Source organism: Carcharhinus amblyrhynchos, chromosome 15 (genome assembly GCF_965287045.1).
Source record: "Carcharhinus amblyrhynchos chromosome 15, sCarAmb.v2.hapA, whole genome shotgun sequence".
Lineage (NCBI taxonomy): Eukaryota > Metazoa > Chordata > Chondrichthyes > Carcharhiniformes > Carcharhinidae > Carcharhinus > Carcharhinus amblyrhynchos.
The window spans coordinates 42,308,201-42,332,044 of NC_137338.1; the positions used below are offsets into that span (position 1 = coordinate 42,308,201).

Here is a 23,844-nt window from a genome sequence, read left to right on the forward strand (position 1 = left end):
GAGGGGGAGCGGGGGGTGAGGGGGAGCAGGGGGGTGAGGGGGAGTGGGGGGGCAAATGGGGGGGTGAGGGGAAGTGAGGGGGAGTGGGGGGGAAGTGAGGGGGAGTGGGGGGGAAGTGAGGGGGAGTGGGGGAAGTGAGGGGGAGTGGGGGAAGTGAGGGGGAGTGGGGGGGTGGGGGGAAGTGAGGGGGAGTGGGGGGGAAGTGAGGGGGAGTGGGGGGGAAGTGAGGGGGAGTGGGGGGGAGTGGGGGGAAGTGAGGGGGAGTGGGGGGAAGTGAGGGGGAGTGGGGGGGAAGTGAGGGGGAGTGGGGGGGAAGTGAGGGGGAGTGGGGGGGAGTGGGGGGAAGTGAGGGGGAGTGGGGGGAAGTGAGGGGGAGTGGGGGGGAGTGGGGAAGTGAGGGGGGTGGGGGGGAAGTGAGGGGGAGTGGGGGGGTGGGGGGAAGTGAGGGGGAGTGGGGGGAAGTGAGGGGGAGTGGGGGGGAGTGGGGGGAAGTGAGGGGGAGTGGGGGGAAGTGAGGGGGAGTGGGGGGGTGGGGGGGAAGTGAGGGGGAGTGGGGGGAAGTGAGGGGGAGTGGGGGGGAGTGGGGGGAAGTGAGGGGGAGTGAGGGGAAGTGAGGGGGAGTGAGGGGGAAGTGAGGGGGAGTGGGGGGGAGTGGGGGGAAGTGAGGGGGAGTGAGGGGAAGTGAGGGGGGTGGGGGGAAGTGAGGGGGAGTGGGGAAGTGGGAAGGTGGTGGGAGCTGTGAAAATTGCAGAGACAGTGACACAGTGCTGTCTGCAAGATGAGGGAGCAATATTGAGGCTGTAAAGCAATGGCTGCTTAAAGGAAGCAGCTTAATGATGGTACATTGTATATTCTATAAGCAATTACACACAAATCATCAAATTTATTATTGAATTTAAAATCCAGAAAAAGGTAAACTGCATCTTACAGAACTGTCCTTAATTCTGAAAAACTACTAGGAACATACTGACAGCATTTTAGCCAACATTTTCCAATTTATTTGCATGTGCTATTTGGTGGGGGATAAATTGAGCACTTTTTCAATTCACTGCCTGACCTTAGTAACAAGTGCTCCAGCTTGGGCAGAAAGTAAAGTTTGTTCTACACTTGATCAGTCTAAACCTCAGCATTATTATCAGATTATTTGGTTCAGGTTGCTCAGGAGCATCCGAAGTGAGATGCACAGGGATCACAACTATACAAGACACGCTGGATGGGTCAGCTCATGTCCTGTCTAATATTTCTGTAGGTCTGTATATACAAGGGTGTCATTTTCCATTTCGAGCATCAGCTGTTTTGTTCCCTGACTGATATTAGCAGCTTTGCAACATTGCCCCCTCTAATCATACTGTTAGACACTGGACTCAAATTACCTGGGATTATTCTATCCAACACAACATTAAACTTTCATTCTTTTTGTCAAACTGCAAGGGATAAGAGATGTTGAAAGAAATTTTGGTTCTGGTTAAGGACTGTCATACTGACAGCCTGCATACAGTAGAAGTTAACAGCAGTTTTACTGCAAGCATCAATGATTAGAATATTTGCTGCTCGTTTCAGAGATGTACAAACATATTTCTTACACATTTTCAGTGTCGTTTAATGTTTACAGTGACTTAGCATTTCCTTTTACTGTTTAGCAACAAAAAGATGAGCTAATTTTTGGTATTACCAGAATGACTCCCCCACCCCCCACTACTCTCAGTAAAACCTCTAGCCCTGCACTCCAGATAAATCAGAGGTGTTATAAAGAGCTGATGCTACAGTGTGGAAATGGAAAAAGGATGCACATCTAAATCAGAAAGACCTTAAAAGAATTTGACATTTCTATTTTCTATGTTTAGTTTTCTTCCTGCACTTGCTAATTTACTCAACTATTGAAAGTTAGCTGGTCTGCAGTTTTCACTGCTTTAACTTACAAAGTTGGAGTTCACTTGAACCTTCTTGAGAGATGATATATAAACAAGCAAAATAAGTGCATTTCCCTGTCCTAAGATAATTTCTCTAAAGAAGGGGAAATTTATCCTTAATATTTCAATTGTTACACCAGGGAGTGTTTACAAAAGGCAAATTTTGGTAGGACACCTAAATGGCCTGTTTTGCTGTCAATCATATTTAAATAAATTGTGTTATAGGTATTAATACACATTGACAGCTGGGGGCTACTATCTTATTGAGATAGAAAATTCTATTGTGCCATCTTTACATATTTATTTCTTGTGCTTAGTTATTTGGTCATTATAAGCATTTTTATCTTTCCCTTTCAATTTTAACAGGGGAATAAAACATTATAACAAGTACATTAAGGTGCAGAGTACAGTTACAAAACATAAGCAAGAGATGCCATTTAAGTAAACAGTAAATATTGCAGATGGTGGAATCTGAATAAATACAAAAAAATGCTGGAAATACTCATCTAATGCAAGGTTATCAAAATGAAACACAAACTTCCTTTCTCTCCACTGATGCTGCCTGACCTGCAGAGTATTTCCAGCATATTTTGCTTTTATGCTGTTAAGTTAGTAACACATTCAACTCAAAACTTAAGTGTTCATAATCCCTTATATTTAATTAAGCCAAAGTTTTTCATATATTTGAATGAATTCTGAGCTTCATAATTTGTGTAGCTCACAACCGTGACTAGTGTGTGGAAACTGGAGTCATTAGTATGCACAAAGCCACAACATAAGCTGAACCTGATATGATCACAATTATTACCAAAGGTTGCCACCAATTTTTTAAAATTTGTACCTGAATTACATATCAGTGCAACTTCCGCAGTTTGCTGCTATACATAGGACCCCAAGGTTTCCCCCTTTCCGGCACAACTAACTGTCCGTGTTGTACACCCTCAGCAAACATGAAGTAATCGGCGAGAGAATGTACAAAGCCTGTTAAATCCACAGCCTGAATGTTGTCATAAGAATTCAAGACAGAGGCCACAACGTCGTCATTTTCTGCTTGAGACAGTGTGCATGTAGAATAAACGACAGTCCCTCCAGGACGCAGTGCCTCAAGAGCTGACCTGTAAGTGGCCAGTAAAAGGACAGTTAGGTCACTTCAAGTAGACACAGAACAGCAAGTTGAAAAATGGATCTTGTTTATTTGTGTGTAACCAGAAAGTAAAATAATTTTAATAGTGCAGCATCTCTATGGAACAGTGCACCCTTAATCAATCAATCAAGCTTTCAATAACAATCTCAATCACTGAACAGTGTCTCTGAAACGAGAGATGGTAATTTATGGCCGAAAATATGATATAGTTTCAAGTGAAATTTGATTCCTTAATATGAATGCCTAGAAAAAGGAGGTAACTGATTCACATGAATAGGGAGGGAGTAGAGGGATAAGGATAGAGTAATAGCAGAAGTTTTTTAAAATTTAGTTAGGGCATCATAATTGGCACAGACTTGAAGGGCTGAAGGGCCTGTTCCTGAACTGTGCTTTTCTTTGTTCCCTAAAAATTTCTTCTCAAAAGATAATTAGTACTGATCATTACACATCATATACATATGATTTTTAAGCTGATAATTTATAGAAGCTCCTGAATGAAAGTACTCCATCAGAAACATAAACTACTTGTGGATACAATTACTCTGTGCACTGTTTTTAAAGCGCCTGTTTGGTCTGTTTGCATATAGTTCTCTCTGCGCTATCTTAACACAAATGTTAAACAGTTGCAAACAAACAAAACAAACTGCTCAGTATGAAAACATGAATGTAAGTAAATGCATTTATTAATGTGCTAAAAATAGCACAGTACAGAATTAAACTAATTGATATTGTATATATAGGTAAATACGTATCATACAAAATTCTTTTTCATCATCTTTTCAGTAAATACAGGTGGATATTTTTCAGTCCTCATACTTTTCCAATGAGAGAGCCCATGGGCTATTTTTTACTCCCATATGGGGCAAATATGGAGGTGGGCTATGTTCTAATGTAACCAATGATAACATTGGAATCTGTTATAATGTAACCAATGGCAAAATGATGTGATATAAACCAGTAAGCTTAACATCGGAAGAGGGGAAAATTCTCGAATCCATTATCAAGGACTTATAGCAGAGCATTTGGAAAGTAATGGCAGGATCAGACAGAATCAGCGTGGATTTATGAACAGGAACTCATGCTTGACAAATCTGATGGAATTCTTTGAAGATGTAATGAGTAGAGTCGACAACGGGGAGCCAGGTGATGTGGTATGTTTGGACTTTCAGAAACTGTTTGGCAAAGTCCCTCATAAAGGAGATCATCGTGCAAGATTAAAGCGCATGGGATTAGGAGAAGTGTATTGAGATGGATAGAAAACTGGTTGGCAGAGAGGAAACAAAGAGGAGGAATTAATGGGTTCTTTTCAAATTGACAGGCAGTAACTAGTGGGGTGCCACAAGGATCGGTGCTGGGACCCTAGCTATTTACTATACTGATTTGGATGACAGAACAAAATGTAACATCTCAAAGTTTGCAGATGATACCAAGTTGGGTGGGAGGGTGAACTGTGACCAGGATGCAGAGATCCTTCAGAATGATCTGGGAAGATTGGGTGAGTGGGCAAATCAATGGCAGATGCAGTATAATTTGGATAAATGTGAGGTTATTCATTTTGGAAGCAAATAAAAGCAGATTACTACCTGAATGGCTGTAGAGTGGGACAGGGGAGTTGCAATGGGACCTGGGGATCATTGTGCACTAGGCACTGAAGGTAAGCATGCAGGTGCAACAGATGGTAAAGAAGGCAAATGGCATGCTGGTCATCATTGCGAGAGGTTTCGAGTACAGGAGCAGGGATGTGTTGCAATTATACAGGGCTTTGATGAGGCCACACCTAGAGTATTGTGTGCAGTTTTGCTCTCCTTTCCTGAGGAAGGATGTTCTTGCTCTCAAGGGAATGCAACGAAGATTACTAGGCTGATTCGGTGATGGTGGGACTGATGTATGAGGAGAGATTGACCAGGTTAGGATCGTTTTTTCCGGAGTTCAGATGAATGAGGAGGGCATCTCACAGAGACTTATAAAATTCTAACAGGACTGAACAAGGTAGATGCAGGGAGGATATTCCCAATAGTGGGGAATCCAGAAGCAGGGATCACAGTCTGAGGATTCAAGGTAGACCATTTAGGATGGAGGTGAGGAGACATTTCTTCACCCAAAGCGTGGTGAACCTGTGGAAATCATTACCACAGGAAGTAGTTGATGCCAAAACATTGAATATATTCAAGCGGTAGCTGGATAATAGCACTTGGGGCAAATGGGATCAAAGGTGATGGGGAAAAAAACAGGATAGGCTAAAGAGTTGGACAATCAGCTATGATTGTAATGAATGGCAGAGCAGGCTCAAAGGGCCAAAAGGATTCCTCCTACTTCTATCTTCTTTGTTTCTATGATCAGCTGACCTGGTATAAATAGGAAGCAAATGGGTATTGTGGGGGACTTGCATGACCCAGGGCGTGGCCTGAATGTTGGTGTCATGAGTGAAGGGTCAGGATCTCCATGTGACCCAACAACAAATCCAAATCCTACTCACCATCACTATTATTATTTAGATATAAATGGGACTATATTTCAAATTATGTTATCAACTGTATAAATTTCTTAAAGCAATCGCTCTGTTAGATCCATATTAGAACATACAACAAAAAAATTACCAAGACAGTACTGCAGCTTATTAAACATATGCACATGTCTAAGATTGACATTCCAAGTTAAGCATTCTAAGATAGTAACATATTTTGCTGACATGTAAAAATAGCAATCAGATGGAAAAAAATTTTTAAATAAGTTTTCTGCTCTATTAACCTCATTTCCTAATTCAATTTAGAACATCAACAGTGGAGTGATAATCATCTGAAAAGCTTTTAAACACTCACAACATGACAAGAAACTGTGACATTTAACAATATGCAGTAAGCACCTGTCTATATGAATCTTATTTTATGTAATTCTAAAATATGGCGTGCTTGTACTAAATGGGTTACAGGAATCATGAGTTTCTGAGAAACAGATAGCAACCGTTAAGTCAATAAAGAAAGTTAATTCAATAAGGATATGCATTATGGATTGAAAAGCAGTTTCCAGTAAAAGGGTAACTGCCTCAGCATCACTATTAAGCATTTAGCAGGATAAAGGCATGGCTGCCTTGGAGGTCACAAAGTATCAAATGAAAGAAAGCAAATAATTTTGTTCCCTTACACATCAAGCTGCAAAGTGCTAATGCAATTTCAAATAAAGCACATGGCAGCAAGTTCAGTGCATCTTTGATAATCTGCATAATTAAATAATTTTTATAATACATTATATACAGTTCAATTGATTTAGTGAATCATTATGTTTCAGAGACATGAATTAATCATGGTACAAATAAATGTAAAACAGTCAGTTTTACATAAAATATACTGATCAACATGGTAAATGTGCTACATGATCAATTTGTGAGGTGTACAATATATGGTTTAATGTAAATATACTTGAAAAAGAAGTTACTTGTTTTACTTTGATCACACAGTTATTATGTCATTTTTATTAATTTCAATATTCTAATTGATTTTTTTTCCCAAACAGATACACAAGTTGGAAATGAAAACATTGACATCACGAATTGACAAATAATTCATGATATCAAATGAAAATTGGCAGCTACAGCTTTGGATTAATATTAGAAAGATGTTTGACAGTACACTGTGTAACACTATCACAACAGTGCTAATTCAATACAGTTAAATAGTTGACCTATTGTTTGGTTAAATGATCATAGAGGTTTACAGCATGGAAACAGACCCTTCAGTCCAACTTGTTCATGCTGCCCCTTTTTTTAACCCCTAAGCTAGTACCGATTGCCCACGTTTGGCCCATATCCCTCTATACCCATCTTACCCATGTAACAGTCTAAATGCTTTTAAAAAGACAAAATTATATCTGCCTCTACTACTACTTCTGACAGCTTGTTCCAGACAGTCACCACCCTCTGTGAAAAAATTGCCCCTCTGGACCCTTTTGTATCTCTCCCTTCTCATCTTAACTCACCAGGTCAATTACTTCAATAAAATGAATCTGGGAACTAGGCATATTTTCCACTGGAAGCATTATTTAGTATAAAGTTTCCAGCTTTCGATACCTAATTAGTCAAAGGCTGCCTTGCCTGCTGAGCTTCCTTCCATCTCTTCACACAATTTGTTGTCTACTGCATTTGACTAAACACCATCATCTTGGACACAAGTAGAGAGAAAAAAAATTATCTTTGATGACTGTCAGTCATCATCGCTATAGTGGATAAGTCAACCAGCATGATGTTTGGTGACGGATTTGTGAATACAACAGGAAATGACAGTAGACAGTATCCAATTTATCAAAAATAAAGTTGGATGTCCAACTCAACAGAAAACAAACATTTATTTTCAACTATTTGCATTTCAACTTGTGTAATAGGCACACACATTACTGTGTGTACCTGCTATACCTGGTTTATAGTTATACTAAAATAATTTGACCACAACAGATTAAATTATTCTCATCTCCACTAATTGTTTCAGCAATTAAATATCTTCAGCTATATCAACAGTGCCACCTGATGGTGAAGAGCAGAATGTTCAAGCAGGCTGAGAGTAATTGAAAATTATTTGATCTCAGCACAGAATCCAAATTCTCAATACTTATCGCTCACTTTAATTATATACTATGAATTCCTGATCCATTTACTCAAGAGCTGAAAGCGCAATCGTAATTCAAACATTACCACCTCACCCTCTCAGGTTTTTTAATTCCCTTCTCACAGAATATTGACCGTGCATTTAATGTCACTTAAGGCAACATGAAATGTTAGAATTCTCACCACTTCTCTGCATTAGCACCTCCATGTAAATCATTTTTGTCAATCTATTTGCACAGTAATGTGTGGCATGCTTCCTGTAATCTCATTTCAGTTGAGTAAATGTGCAAATTAGATAAGATGTAAATTGCCAATTTATTCACTGGAGCAGCAAGGAGATTTTGATGTGAAGAAGACAGGGTAAAACATTTATAGGGCTGCTAGTCAATAAAGCAAACATATATGATGATGCAGCTTGATGAATGCACAGGGGATGTAGACTATAGACTATAAAGTGGTGTCAGAAATGAACTGTTATGCATATTGCCCCGCTGATTCTACAATCAATTCTACCACCTGCAGCTTTAAGAATTAAAGGGAAAATATTCTGGAGAAGTATGAGCCTGGAAGTCAGTTCTATCCCGCACAGGTTTTCTGTGGTGCGAATGTCATTGTGCTCAATGTGGCGTCAGCACCACCTGTGTACACCTTTGCAGTGGGCCATGCCGGATGCAGTGTTGGTAAGAGCCAAAGAAGAAGCATCTTTCACCCATGTGAGAAGCAAGCATGAGGGCAGGGACTTACACAAATAAGGGGCAGAAAACCTGCATCTGCCCAATTGTACAACCGTGGCTTACACCTGAGTCAGCTAACACTAATGTTGATTGCCTCCAGGAAAGTCAGTCATAGAACGAGAAAAAGTTAATCATCTTAATCACACTACTCCTTATACAGAGATCTTGGACTTTTCCCCGATTTCAAGCTCCAGACACCACCCTGAACTTCTCTCCCCTCTCCAAAACTCCAATTGCGCTCCCAGATCCCTGAACAATACTGCACATCTAAGCAACGTTCCTTCTTGACACCAAACCCAGCCTTCACCTCCACAGTTTACTCTTCTCGTTCTCTGTGATCTTACACAATCACCTACCTAAAAGTTGGTACGTGGGCCTAAGCAGGCACCTACCACCGTGTCTTCTACATGGTAATAAAGTCTGAGGCCCAAACTGCATTGCTGTTCAGTCCTCCTTATTTGCCCTCCATGGATGGGGTGCTCAAAATGAATGGTGCTTACTTTCTAAGCCTCGACATTTACAATTTTGCGGATTGCTGGACATTTCATGCCATAATCCTTATAATCCTCTAAACTTCAGCCAAAATGTTATTAAAGGAACCAAATGGGGATTAGTCATTTTCCCATATAATAAAGCATCACAATACAAATTGGAGTGTTGTGCTGCTTCTAGAACAGCTTCTCAGTTTGGACCTAGTGCATCATCTTTGTGGGGACTATGAATTGGTTTTTGAAGCAAGCAAGGAAATGGATTAAGGGCTTGGCTGGCCACTCCATGCATTGGCTCCCTACATTCCTTTTTTAAAATAAAACACCCATGGTTGGGCCACTCTTTTGGTTAGAAAATGTGAGCAAGTATCAAACTTCAGGATTTCTACTTATTTAGTGTGCAAGTGATGAGATTAATTTAGTATATAAAGTATTACAAAATAATATTAACTGTGACATGAATAAGATCTATTAGCTGAGGTATCAGGTGAAGTACTTAACAGAATTACATACATTATTTACCATATCAGTTTGAGACATCATTGGTGGACAGAATCATTAGCAAGTTCTAGAGAGGTCAGCAAGCAACCAAATGGGAAATGTACAATCTAGTTATATGGCTGCTATACCCGACAGGCTGGGAGTGGTGGTTGTCGTGTGACGGTGGGGGCTGGGGTGGGGTGAGAGGGCCAGGAGAGTTGGGAATACGTTCGGGAGGCTCAGGGGTTGCAGAGCAACAGGTTAAAGTTCCGCATTCAAAATGGAACTTTTGACTGACAGCTTGGCAAGCCAAACATTGACAACAGGATTAAGAATTCGGGTGTGCAGCTTCTTATGTCGAGAAATGATCCAGAGCATGTTTGAGGATTGGACAAGACAGACAAAAAAAAAGTTCAGTACTGCTGACTTATAATGTGAAGTAGACCGCTATCATAAGGGTAAAGTTTGCATGGTTTATTTTTTACTGTTTAGAATTGGTTGAGATACACTGTAGCCTGTTCATCACAGTTTTTGTGCTAAACTAAACCAGTTTGTTGGTGCTCAGACAGACAGACAGACAGACAGACAATCTATAAAAGGATAGGGATATCAACATGAGAACACAAGGCCACAATATTTAGTAACTCCTTTTGCTTAACTAATTATTGAGTGGTAAATCCATACTTCTGATGTTTGCAAAGTGGGTTCCAGCCACAGGAGTGATCACCATTACTGACCCAAGAGAATATCTTGTATGGATGCAAAATTAATAACACACAGGAAGAACAAACTAGTAAAGCCGAAAGCATAAGGAGTATAACTCAAGCACAAAACACTTGTATGGCAGCAAGTGTTTCATCCTGGATTACGGCATAGTTAGTTGTTGCTTTTATGTCAGTCATTTTAATTTTAAAAGATAACCAATCAAAACTATACAAATTGTTATCTCATTGCACAAACAGCAGACATAACCAAAGCATTCAAATGTAAGGACTGATTTTCATTCCAGTTTAAAAAAAATGAAATTTTGAACCACCTCTTCAGCACTTGAGATAAAGACCTCACAAAGATTGCACATTGAATACTTGTCTATATTGGGATAGATTGCACCTGGGAATATTATTTTTCTTCCTTCAGAGATAACAAAGTGGCTCATCTTGTTTGTAGAGGATAAGCGAGTTAATTGGTGAGTTTCAGAGGATCGTCTAAATAGAGTAGAACTTTATTTTCAGCGCTCGGGAGCAACTATTCAGCATCACCACTTGCCCAGTTTTAGATAACAAGCCACCTGATCTTTCTTCTTTGAAGTCAACAGCGTACAAATCACAAATTCTATACAGGTCAGCATTCGATTCTGCTCAAGAGGTAAAAAGAAAACTCTACCCCTCTGTTAGTTCAACCGTGTACCAGTAGTTCCTTAGATGTCATACTTATTTTACAGCTATCTTGTTGTTGTACAGACAGGGGATAAAGAACAGTCCTATGATTTTCTGTGTGATAGCAAACCAGTCAACATAGTTTTTAGAGATTGAAAACACATTCCAGCTGGCTTCCAGTGAAGACATTCTGAAATCTTCAGGTTTGCTGCTAGCAACATCTTCTTTCAGTCATCAGAACATTGCTTGGAGTTGAACATTATATTATTATTTTGTCATCTTTTTTGAGTGTTATATAACTAACAAGCATGAAGTCCGCCTTGGTTAAACACTACAAGCTACCACAGATTTAAGCTATTAAAAAAAATCCAATGATAACAAGTATGTAGCCAGCAAAATCAGGAGTTATGTATCACATTTGTCATAATTAGTTTATTTCCCCTGTCAAAATAGTTTCCTCTCAAATAGTTTCCCAAAGCTCGCCATCACTGAGTCACCTTGTGTCCGGGTCTACTGTAGACAAATTGATAGTGTTTGCTTGCATTTACAACCAGGATATATACACAAGTTGTGCTGGATTTCAGCTTTGTAGCAAACCCGTTAGAGCCTCTAAGCAAGCCGTGAATGCGCGAATGCCATAACCACAACAGGCCAAATGGCATCCTTCTTTGTTGCATTATTCTATGATTCCATAGCCAGACAGTGTGTCTAACTGGATTGCTCTTCGAAAGAGCTAGGGTTGTGGGCCACTTTCCGGTTCCATAATTTAGTGATTGAATTTTGTGGCTTGTGTTAGACCAACATGTTAGACTAACTAAGTAATAGGTATGGCTCAAAAGGTATTCCTGCAGAGTCTATTGATGGAATGTACAATTACTTAATTGATAATCGCTGAGGAGCACAGCTTCAGGACTGTTATCAATTAACTAATTGTACATTTCTATCAATAGTCTCTGCAGGCAGTTTTACGTGCAAAGTATTATGCACATATTAACTTAATTCTACTAACGACAAATAGATTTACAAAATGAATAGCCAGATATTCAATTTTCTTTCTGTGCAGAGGGCGAGTGCCAAGCTGTTTGAAGAGTCATAATATATCAGTATTATCTGGTAAAACACGCAAAACAAAAGTCATGAATGTATAATATTCCTATTTTTTTAAAATGCTTTTGGTAACATTTTTGCTTTTCAAGGTGAAAACTATCACAACATGTTGCACCTAAAGCCACTAGCATGTCCCTGCGGTCATATTTAACAAGGATTAACTATAATACATGGATCCTCATTCAATCTTCATTATAAAATGTTTAATCTAAGCAAGAATTTAAGATTACACTTTCTAGAAGACAAATTAGGGTTGAAGAAAATGAAGGCGACTAAAAAACTCAGCCAAACCTTGATCACATTCAGAATAATTTTATGACTGTCCATCAGAAACAGAAATCAATTACCCCCCCAAAATGGCAGCAACAAATTGCATTTTCTCACATAAAGTACACCAAGCAGCAAGGAGAAGGGGTGGCGCTGGTGATGTGTGTGTGTGTGTGTGTGTGTGTGTGTGTGTGTGTGTGTGTGTGTGAGTGAGAGAGAGTGAGAGAAAGATAGATAGGGTGACTGAAGGCAAGATCAAAGGCATTGGTTTTAAAGAGGTCTTTGAAGACAGAGGTGAAGGTAGCAAGCGAATTGACCTTAGCAAAGCATTTCAAAAGACCACAGCATTCTGACTGAATGACTGCTCTTCAATGGTGGAGCTCCATAGAAGGAAATAACCAACAAGTAATTAAGATTGCTCAGGTAGGCTGGTGAGAAAACGGGGTCTAAAATTATTAAAGAACCTGAAATCAATTGTTGAAGTATAGTAAGTCAGTAGAGCTGTGAAACGACATGGCATTCATGGTTTGAAGGACTTTTTGCTGAAGAGGGGATGGGCCATGGTGTTATGAATTCACTGTAATTGGTTAGGGAGGAGGAGTTTTCAAAGAGAGGATTACAGAAGTCAATCCTCAAGGTATGAGGTGGAGGATTAGATTTTTGACAGCAGAAGGAATGTGGCTCATCATGCAACGTTTAACTTGTGAATGAATTCCATCTTAGTCGGCCAAATAAAGAACATGAAATTTATCGCAGGGTCAAACAGAGTGAGGGCAAAACTCCTCAGAGTTCAACGCACAGTTTCTCTCACAAATGACTGGCTAAGTTGAAGCTCAAATCAATGGATTCATTACTGAAGGTGAAACAATAGGTTGCAGACAACTAGAAACTGGGGCAGCAAGACGGAAGCAGTGTGTGTCACAGCCGCTTTCAGTGGACAATTAAATTACTGTTGACTAAGCGTTATCAAAAGTAGTTAAAATCAACTAGATTTCTGAACAGTGAAAAAAATCTTGCATTACATATATTTTGTTACATGAATAAATGTATTTATCAATGTAATTTTTAACATCAATTTATGACAAAATAAATAGCATCACTATTCACAATGCACAAAGAAACCTATACATAATCTATCATACAACTGACTGCAAACAAATCCATCAGTTCTGTTATAAAGAGAATACACAAACCAATATATCATACATGATCAAAATATTTGTACTCTATCATTTCACATATTCTCTCCTTCGTTACTTGAACTTTATTTTTGAAATTGGCCAATAAAACAACTGAAAGAATGTAAAACAAAGGAGACAGTCATCGACTTCAGGAAACGTAGTGAGTGGAGGACATGCACCTGACTACACCAACAGGAATGAAGTGGAAATGGTTCAAGTTTCCAGGTGGCAAACCACCAACAATCTGCCCTGGTCCCTCCACACAAATGCTATAGTTAAGAAAGCCCACCAACACATCTATTTTCTCAGGAGGCTAAGGAAATTTGGCATGTCTGCTACGACTCTCCCAACACTTACAGAAGGACCACAGAAAGCATCTTTCTGGTTATATAACAGCTTGGTATGACTCCTGCTCTGTCCAAGATCACATGAAACTACAAGGGGTCATGTACGAAGCCCAGTCTATCATGCAAGCCACCTCCCATCCATTGACTCAGTCTACACTTACCACTGCTTCGGTAAAGCAGCCAGCATAATCAAGGACCCCACACCTTGGATATACTCTTGTCCATCTTCTTCTATCAGGAAAAAGATACAAAAGTCTGAGGTCACCTCCCAACTGGTGACCTCAGACACTAGTTCTTCCCTGCTGCCATCAGACTTTTGATTGGACATACTTTAAATGTCCAATCATATGTACTTTCTCTCCACCCTAGCTCTGACTGTAATACTACATTCTGCACTGTCTCCTTTCCTTCTCCGTATACAGTATGCTTTGTCCATACAGCACGCAAGAAACAATACTTTTCAGTGTATACATGTGACAATAATCAAATCAAAAGTATGATTCATTTAAACTCTTCAACCATTAAAATATTGCATGTTAAATACTTTTAAAATGAGACTATTGTAAAAGATTACTTGATAGATTTATTCACGAGGTTACAAATAATTAAGTTTACATTTCTAGAACATTAATATACACGAAAGCTTTAGAAGTAGTCATTGTGGCAGATATAGATGAATGGAAGTTAAAGATCACGTCGCTGGAGCCAAAGTATTCATGTCCATTTTGAAAAAGTATACAAAAGCGTAGCTGGGGATACCTGCCATAAAATGCTGCTACAAAACGTCTTTTTAAAAAATTAGAGGTTTTTAATTCATTGTACACAATGGGCTGTAATTTATTCTTAGTGGTGACCATTCTCATTTCACTTGCACTTTTTAATTTGCAGTATGCGCAAAAACAAGTCAAAAAGCACAGCACCCTCTACAGAGCATTCGAGACCAATGTGAATAGAGCAGGCAACTGTCTAGTTCTTTAACCAGAATGAAAAATCATCAACGAGTTTTGCAAAGTCTGAACTACAAAGTGTTAAATAGAACAATAAATTTCATGTCAAATCAGGGAGTGCATGAAAAAGGGGGGAAGGAAAGATTGAAGTAAAAGAGACAGATAGCGGCAGAAAGAAAAAGTAAAGGAAAATTGTTTAAGATCTCCAACAGTAATTCACATTTGTAAATTTGGTGAGTGGTTTGTCTTTTCAAAAATCCAGGCTCACTGTTACTTAACGGTCCTGCAAAAGTCATTTTTCACAAGTACACTGCTGATATAATGCTGTTTAGTTCTTTTCTTATTCTAGTTACACAGTATAAACTCCATTTTGCAAGTGTCCTATTATCAGAAACTGAATTTTAACAAGGTGGCTATGTAATCAAAAGAAGAAAATCAAAATCTGCATCTCCCTGAAGATTACATAGTTTTTAGGAGAGTAGGAAAGGTGATGTCATGATTAGTAAAACCCACAACAATGTGGGACAGGATTGATGGACTTTTTGATCTTTTTCTACTATTTTAGCATATTCATTTACTGTATAAAATGTGAAAGGTAAGGGATGCATAAAGTGGCAAGAAAAATAATAAAATTATACAATGCAGATGACAGAGGTATTTTTGGAATAATATTCCCTTCTGCCCATCAGGAAGAACATACAGCAGTATAATTAGGGCTTATGTAAGAATCAATGCAATGACATTCAAATGAAATGTGTTATGAATAACAACCACTGTGGTAGAAATGTTAACTTTAACTCCACACAGTCCAGAGGATTTGAATCAATATAAAACAAAATTTGAAATATAATTGAACAATAAGAAAAAGGCATGAGAAATAAATGAAATTAGCTACAACTGGCACTGCATCACCTTCTTCTGAAAACAAAATGAAAGGGAATAGTTTGGACAGACCATTTTGTCTCTTGGCGTGAAACTTTAAGGTTAAGATTACCTAATGGTTCACCGGCTTAAAGCTGTAAAGTTTATTTATTAGTGTCACAAGTAGGCTTACATTAAAACTGCAATGAAGTTACTGTGAAAATCCCCCAGTCGCCATACCACGAACAGCTAGGTGAAAAAGACTGGGACCATCTAGTTTGCCTTTTCCATCCTGGTTGTCACTTAATGCAATGATAGAGCAGACATTGACTAATTATAGCATTTAGTCTCTATCCATTAGCCTACAACAGAAACCAAAAACAACCAGGCAAAACCAGAGTGAAGGAGTTTAGGAAACCATAGCTACAAAGTCAACAATTTCCCCTAAGCATGCTACATTTACCACATATTGGGCCCAATTCTCCCTAAAAAGTTCTAAGTGCTGAACTGCCAAGAAAAATGGTGTTTTTTCAATGGGAGTTGAATCTCCCACACTCTGTGCAATGCAGAGGTCACAACTGTGATTATTAAAAGCTCTGGTTCAGAGCTTATTCACGCCAGGGTCTGAAAGTTTCAGGCCTCTGCGCATGAGTAGTGGCCCCAAACTGTCAGACTGTAGTTGCTGGTCAGCGCCATCCCCGCGGCCCACACAAGCATTCTCAGAGCAGTCCCCCACCCCCTGTCCAGGAGCACCGCAATCTCCAGCACCCCCCCCACCAGCAGTGACAATCCCCCACTTCCCGCCCAGGAGTCAATTGCCCCCCCACTTCACTCCTGCGGGGTCTCCTGCAAGTCAGGCTACTCTAAACCCTGCTGGAATGAAATATTCATGATGGGGTGAAAGATGCTATCGGGCCTGGAGAATTCAGTCCTGGGCCCAATAATGACATTTAAAGTAGATTTAAATCACTTACCTTGTCTTCCCGCTAGTTTCCAGCCTGGTGCCGTTCTGCAGAGGTGGGAGACATGCATGCATCAGAACACATGCACAAATCCCACAAAATGGCCAACATGCGCATCTCCTAACATAACACACATGCACCTTGGGTTGGGAGAATTGGGCCCAACATGTCTCAAATTACTCATATACTGTATCCCAACACAAATCAATACTTACTACTTCCTCTAGCTCTCTGGGAAGTCTTTTCCAATAGATTGATCACTTACTCACTGAAATATTGGACAATTATTCCATTTAAAATGTAAAACGTGAACAGCTGGGCTTAAAGTTTTTCTCTTGTACCTGAGTAATTGCCTCTGCAAAATCGGCAGATTAGGCCTCTGTGTAATCCTCATGGTTGCCAGAAGGTCATCAGTGCAGAACAGCCAACTTCGGTCATTTGAACACGGAGCGTCCACTAGTATCTGAGAAAAAAAATCAAACTAGTACAAAAACACTAAAGTTACTTCAAAAAACATACAAGTTCAAGTGACAGAAAGTCTTTCATCAAAATTCTTGTTTCCAGTTTAATGTCAGCTTGACACAGTTGTCAGCACCCCAAGCCAAGGTTCACTACTCTGACTAAAGATCATCTAGACTCGAAATATTGGCTCTATTCTCTCTCCACAGATGCCATCAGGCCTGTTGAGATTTTCCAGCATTTTTCTGTCTTTGTTTAAGGTTCACCGGTGCTGATTCCAAACCTCAAAATTCAGCAGATAAGGTAGGCTAACATTTGGTAGCATTGAAGGGGGTATGGCACTGTTAAAGGTAGCTTTTGGCTCAAATGTTCACCCTATGCCTCATTTGTCTGCTCAGGTGAATGTAAATGATCCCATGGTGTCATTCGATAAAGGAGCAGTAAGTTAGTTAGAAAGGTGATCGAGTTAACATTTATCCTTTGACCATTCACTCACTGTGAGAAATTTCATTGTGCACAGACTGGCTGTATGGTTTACCTGTAGAGGAGCAAATCCACTTCAAAATTATAATCCTTGGTTGCAAAGGGCACTTCTCCCTTTCTTTTACAAAGTCATTGTACACTGCACAATTCAGTGACTACTTAAGAATAAAACACGTCTGGAGATTTGTCAAAAGTGAACATGGTGACATAGATAAAGATTTACTTTACAGGAAAAGCTGGCACATCTAAAAAGGATCACTGTAGTAAAATAACGGTGTATGGTCTGACAACCGTATGGTCAGTTAAAAAGTGAACTCAGCAAAGCAATTTAAAAATCTCATCTATCAGCCAACGAAGCATCCACTCAGAAGAAGTTCTACAAAATAACACGTGAGCCAAGACATTTAGGAAATTAAATCTTTGATCTGTTATTGCTGATAGGTTGTCTATTTGGACAATGGTGACATAATATGACCAAAACAGCAAGTCACGTGAGACACGCAATGTGACAGAACATTCCCCAAATGCACAAATATAGATAGTGACTTATAGATACGGGCAAAAGTACAACTTCTGACAGCGCTGGACTCAGACTCCTGACAAAGTCCAGCAAGGTAATTATAGAGTTTCAGACATTAAAAAAAACTAGAATTATGTAAAGATATAGGCTGTCTAGGGTAGGATGGTTGTTTCTGATCGTCCATGCTAAGACTATGCAGTTTTTATGAAAATGACAAATTAATTTCCTGTAACTTACAAATAATGAATACTTTGGAAAATAAGTGAAAACTTGGATTGCTATTCAAAACAAAGTGAACAAGTCATGGAATCCAATTGCATCTTATTGGGATTGTCTTCTGCTACACATGTAGGGGTCAAGCACTGTGCAAAGACAAGGAAATAGAATCATTTTCCTCAAACAGAAATGTTGAGTAAAACCTGACAACTGAGCACCCCCGTGTGGCCAAGATCAATGTAACATGGATATTCAAAAATTCAGCACAATATGGTAATCTTCACATATAGACAGAGTCTGACAATTAATCTCAGGTTAATTGTTGGTAGAATGTCATCTAATTTCAGAACAGATTTGAGCACAAAATTATGTCTACCATGACCTCAGCATTTCAACAGATCTGCCCATGGAAAACATGTTGCATGAACATTTCAGGTCAAAACAGAAGTCAGCAAACCCATGGGCATTATTTGTATCTGACCACAATCCACACGAGGAGAACAGGGTGGTGGTCGCACTAAATACCACTCCAACCATTTAATGACTGCAATTGCTTGTGATCTAATTACTAGATTTGTTCATTTATTAACTGCTGGAAACTGACATCTTTGGACTGATAAACCTTTGAACATCATCTGATTAACCAGTAAAAGTACAAGAGGTATGTAGTCGGGCTTATTTGTGCACACCAACTGGAGCAGTCACCTGATCTTGCCAAGAAGTTGATTTTTCAATTACTGTATGGACCCACCCAAACTATCAATGACATCAAAGTACAGAGAGTAAGTTGTGTCTCCTTCACACAACTCAGGTCAGGCCAGCATATGGCATGTAGATGGTCATAGAACATAGAACATAGAACATTACAGCGCGGAACAGGCCCTTCGGCCCACAATGTTGCGCCGACCAGTCTTATTTTCTAAAAAAAACATTGACCCACTAATCTAAACCAATCCCTTTTCGTCCATAAACCTATCCACCAATCTCTTAAACGCCCCCAAACTAGGCGCATTTACAACTGCAGCAGGCAGGGCATTCCAGTCCCTCACCACCCTCTGGGTAAAGAACCTGCCCCTGACATCCGTCCTATAACTACCCCCCCTTAATTTAAAGCCATGCCCCCTCGTGCTAGCTTTCTCCATTCGAGGAAACAGGCTATCACCATCCACCCTATCTAAACCTCTAATCATCTTATATGTTTCTATAAGATCCCCTCTTAGCCGCCTTCTTTCCAGTGAAAACAACCCCAAATCCCTCAGTCTCTCCTCATAGGACCTCCCCTGCATACCAGGCAACATCCTGGTAAACCTCCTCTGCACCCTCTCCAAAGCCTCCACATCCTTCCTGTAATGTGGGGACCAGAACTGCACACAGTACTCCAAGTGCGGCCGCACATTGTTGAGGTTAATTTTCAGTTCAGCAGTTATATGTTCAGGGTGGGCTGAAATCCTTGATTCAGATTCACTTATTTGAGATCAGCGGGCAGGCCATGCACAATGGGGATTGATTGGCACATGAACCCTCATATCCTCAACTTCAACCAATGGAGTCACAATCCAGTAATTAAAACAAGAGTCTTGTTTCAGCCTTAAGAAGAGTGGAATATCATACAGCCAACAGTACAAACCACTACCAGCTCAACAACTGAACTCCCCAGATCCTTGGAGTCTTTTTGTGTCAGGGGCGGGGGGCGGGGGGGCATGTTAATGCAGTGGTGTGGGGCAATGATTTCACACTCAGGCTGTGGAATCATCACAGCACAACTCAATCACCTCAGATGGTTAGCTGCCAGAGGTAACATCCTGAAAAGGACCCCAGAAGATCCCAATTTTAATTGTGCACTTATACAACACTGATCCCATTGATCTCAGAGTTTAACATGTTACGTCTGATATTTTAGTCTTTTATGCCAAGTTGCAGGACAGTAGAATCAGCCAATGATGATCACCGACTTGTTTAACTATTGTCGGAGAGTAGATGCGAACCAGTGAAAACAGGACTCCAGTGGGTTGCGATGTCCCACATGCTGGCTTTCCTGTTCATTTTCGTGCAGTGTTAATATGGTGCCTCAATATAATCACAGTATTTTACCCCTATAACCCTTTGAAGGCTCTGGTTGCAACTTATGAACTAGACATTATTTAACAGTCAATTTTTCTGGCCAGTAACTTAAAGCAGGGGAGGGTCCTTTATTTTTTTCAGGTCTGAAAAAAGCTTCTGCTATGTCCTTTGCCTCTACAACAACAAAACCCAGAACTAATGACAAAAAATGCAAGCAAGCAAGAATGCAAGGACCTGAGAATCTGACGCATCCTATGTGACCAATGATTGCTGTTGTTCTGGCAGTGATGTTAAGGATGTCAATCAAGCAACAGCAGTAACAAGAACTTAAAAATGTTTGATAGGGTGCGATTGCCCAGCAACAGACAGAAATCAGCCCAGTGATGGCAGTAGCTTTCATTCTAAAAGTATACGGAGATGCAATTTGCCCATTAACAAGATTAACAGACATCTAGACAGAATCAAGTGTAAATTGCCCTATTAGTACCATCTTACCTAGAAAACTGACAGATCAGTGAAGGTATGCACATGCTAATTTCTGGAGTCAAGGAATTTGAGAGATGCAGACAGCCAAATCCGCAGAATAAAATATCAAGAGATTAAATGGTATAACTGCTAGGACCTTCAGAGGAAAGAAGGCCAGAATACCAAACACCTGAGAGGCTATTTTCCATCTAATAGCCAGACAGACCAAAATGATCAAGCCTATGCCATCTAACACTTCGAGCCACAACTGACAGTTTTGTACCTTTGCTGAGCCAACAAAAGTCGGTTGCCAAGATCTGGTCATCTAAGATGCACTGCATGGCCAGGGAATGTGGGTATTGTTTGGGAACAAGAGGTAATTTCAGAGAAAATGGTGTGTGTTTAATCTTTCATATACTCTTGGTCTTGTTGCGTATTTCTCTTCCTTTCTTTTATTTTCATAAATACTCTTTATTAATTGTTTGTATAAAGATTGGACTATTTTCTCACTGGCTCTATTGAAGGATCATCCAGACTTGAAACGTTAGCTCTCCACAAAATGCTGAAATTTTCCAGCATTTTCCATTTTTGTTTCAGGTTCCAGCATCTGCAGTACTTTGCTTTTATTTTCTCACTTGTTTGTACATGATTTCTCACATTAATCCAAACAAATGTACACCACTATGAACGAGTGTTTCCAGCTGGGACATCATCACATATAACTTCAGCGGGGTCTGTAACAGGAGCCGTGGAGAAATGGGTGGGATTAGGCACAAGGAGAACAAAACTCCTCTGAGGAGTGAAGAAATGGACTGCAGGGTGGAGGTGGTGAAAGTCAGAAAAACATGTCAAATAGTGGAATTCCATATTTGAAAATCCGCCATTTGGTGGATACTTTCATCGCTGCATTTAATATATCCTGCTTCTGAATAACTTTCTTTCCAAGCTAAGTAGCTAAGCATTAGATAGCTCTGCACAACCCTAGAGAGGAAAATAAGTTTATACGTAATTATTGATTTGGCAATGCACAATTTTCTTTCACAATCTGACATTAACTGTAGCTGAGGAAGACCTGAGTCTATGTCTCCACAGCTCTCCCTCAAGTCCATTCCATGTGTCACGCAAATCAGCCTCCCATCCACTGACTCTGTCTACACTTCCCGCTGTCTCGGCAAAGCAGCCAGCATAATTAAGGACCCCACGCACCCCGGACATTCTCTCTTCCACCTTCTTCCTTCGGTAAAAAGATACAAAAGTCTGAGGTCATGTACCAACCGACTCAAGAACAGCTTTTTCCCTGCTACTGTCAGACTTTTGAATGGACTTACTTTGCATTAAGTTGATCTTTCTCTACACCCTAGCTATGACAGTAACACTACATTCTGCACTCTCTCGTTTCCTTCTCTATGAATGGTATGTTTTGTCTGTATAGCACATTAGAAACAATACTTTTCACTGTATGTTAATACATGTGACAATAAATCAAATCAAATGTGTTGATTGCTGCTTGTGTAAAGGATTTTACAGTATTGGCTAAGATCAAGTGTAGTATTGGCATCCTGCACTTGGTTGAAGTCATGAGGTTACATTGGACTTCATTTGAAGCAATTTTTTAAAGCGGCATCTCGGCCTTTTGCCTAGATGCAAATGAGATCAAGCCTTGGAGGAGGTGCAATGCTTGCTCCAATTAGCTTGGATCATGTAGATCAAGCCCAAGACAGGAAGAGGCTTGTATGTATTGTCAGTTTGGGTCTGGAAGGTCTCACTTATTGAGACTTTGAATTGGGCATTGATTGAATTGAATTGGATATAAACAAAAAGAAAAATCAGTACTAAATTTACATTTTACTCCTATGTTTCACTACCTTACTCTTGCAATCTAATAAAACACAATAATCTGAATTTAATATCTCCATAACTATTTTGTTTACTTTATAAAGATACTTGGTAAAGTTTCCCTCTGGAATCTTCCTCTTGGGAATTTTCATAGACAGTACACAATGATTGCATTTAATCGTCACATAAATCTAGAAAGTTCAACAGATCTTCCTCAAATGAGCCCTTAGAAGGCATGAAATTTAATGTTTATGAAAGATTGTTCTAGTCCTTAATTATGTTATTCTAGTTTACTCAACTTTGACCTTTTAAATTGAGATTGTTAACTGCACTGCCCTTAATGGTAAATATCTTATTTGCTTCCTGACCAGCAGTACTGGACATGGTACAAAAAATGCAAAATTATTAAAGTTCTGTATAGGTCACTGCAACTTCCTTGTATTTGATGTTTTAGCTAAGTAAACATTCAATAAACTTTTTAAAACTGTTCTCACATACCATTGTCCTCCAATGCATGCACCTGGTTTCACTCTTACTCATCCAGTGGAATGACCTCTGTTTTTTAGGAATCTGAAAACCTAAGTATTTACTGAAAGAATGAAGCCACAAGGCTCACCATTTAAACATGTAATTTTAATACACAAAGAACATAAATACTAGTAACTATACTCTATCTTAAAGATATTGAAAGAACAATGAACACTGTTATCTATACCACTTCGAACTTAACTCAAAATTTCCTTCTAAAGCCATTCGACTGACACCCACAAAGTCAGACACTAAGAAATTGGAAGACGAGCCAAATGATCTGAGTAGTGTTCCCAAAGACTGTATAAGGGTCGAGATTTCTTGGACCTTCCATTTACTCCTGGAAAGGTTGTCTCTTCAAATCACCTTCAACCATTCCATAGTTACAGATGGCCCGTTCAACACAGGAGTTGCTAATATCTTACGTGTCGCCACCTTGATTCTGGATTCTCCCACTTGTAATCATCATAGAATCCCCTAAGGAAGCCATTCGGCTCATCAAGCCTGCACTGACAACAATCCCACCCTATCCCCCTAACGCCACACATTTACCCTACTAATCCACCCAAAACTAGAGTCAATTTAGCATGGTCGGTAATAATTTATAACTCTGGAGTTTTGTATCTGTAAACTCTCTCTCTCCATTTTCAGCTTGATGATCTTCAAAAATCCAACTTACTTTTAGATCCTTCAGTTATCAAGGATTTTAAAAATCCTTGCCAGCCTACACAGAATTTCAATTGTATCCTGCTTGAAAGAAATGTCCTGTGCTTTGCAGTTAGCTTATTCTACACATCTCGCCTCATAAGTAACTTTTTTTTGACCATTTCTATCATTTAGCACCCAGTCACCTTGGTCATGTGATCAGTTACTAGAAA

The 23,844-nt window shown here is 39.7% G+C and overlaps 1 protein-coding gene across 2 annotated transcripts in view; it reads right to left on the minus strand.

Moving 5' to 3' along the window:
- Nucleotides 1–741: 741 nt before the first annotated feature.
- Nucleotides 742–23,844, minus strand: part of LOC145353285 (tRNA (cytosine(34)-C(5))-methyltransferase, mitochondrial-like) — a 42,648-nt gene continuing 19,545 nt past the window's right edge. The window contains exons 5-7 of one of the 2 annotated variants that reach the window (XM_080203889.1): nt 16,740–16,861; nt 16,411–16,445; nt 2,804–3,025 (exon numbers count right to left, since the gene is read on the minus strand). In XM_080203889.1, coding sequence (XP_080060015.1) covers nt 2,928–3,025; nt 16,411–16,445; nt 16,740–16,861 — 255 coding nt within the window. In that variant the 3' untranslated portion in view covers nt 2,804–2,927. Of the gene's footprint in view, nt 3,026–16,410; nt 16,446–16,739; nt 16,862–23,844 lie in introns of both variants that reach the window. The other variant, XM_080203888.1, reaches the window with a different exon arrangement.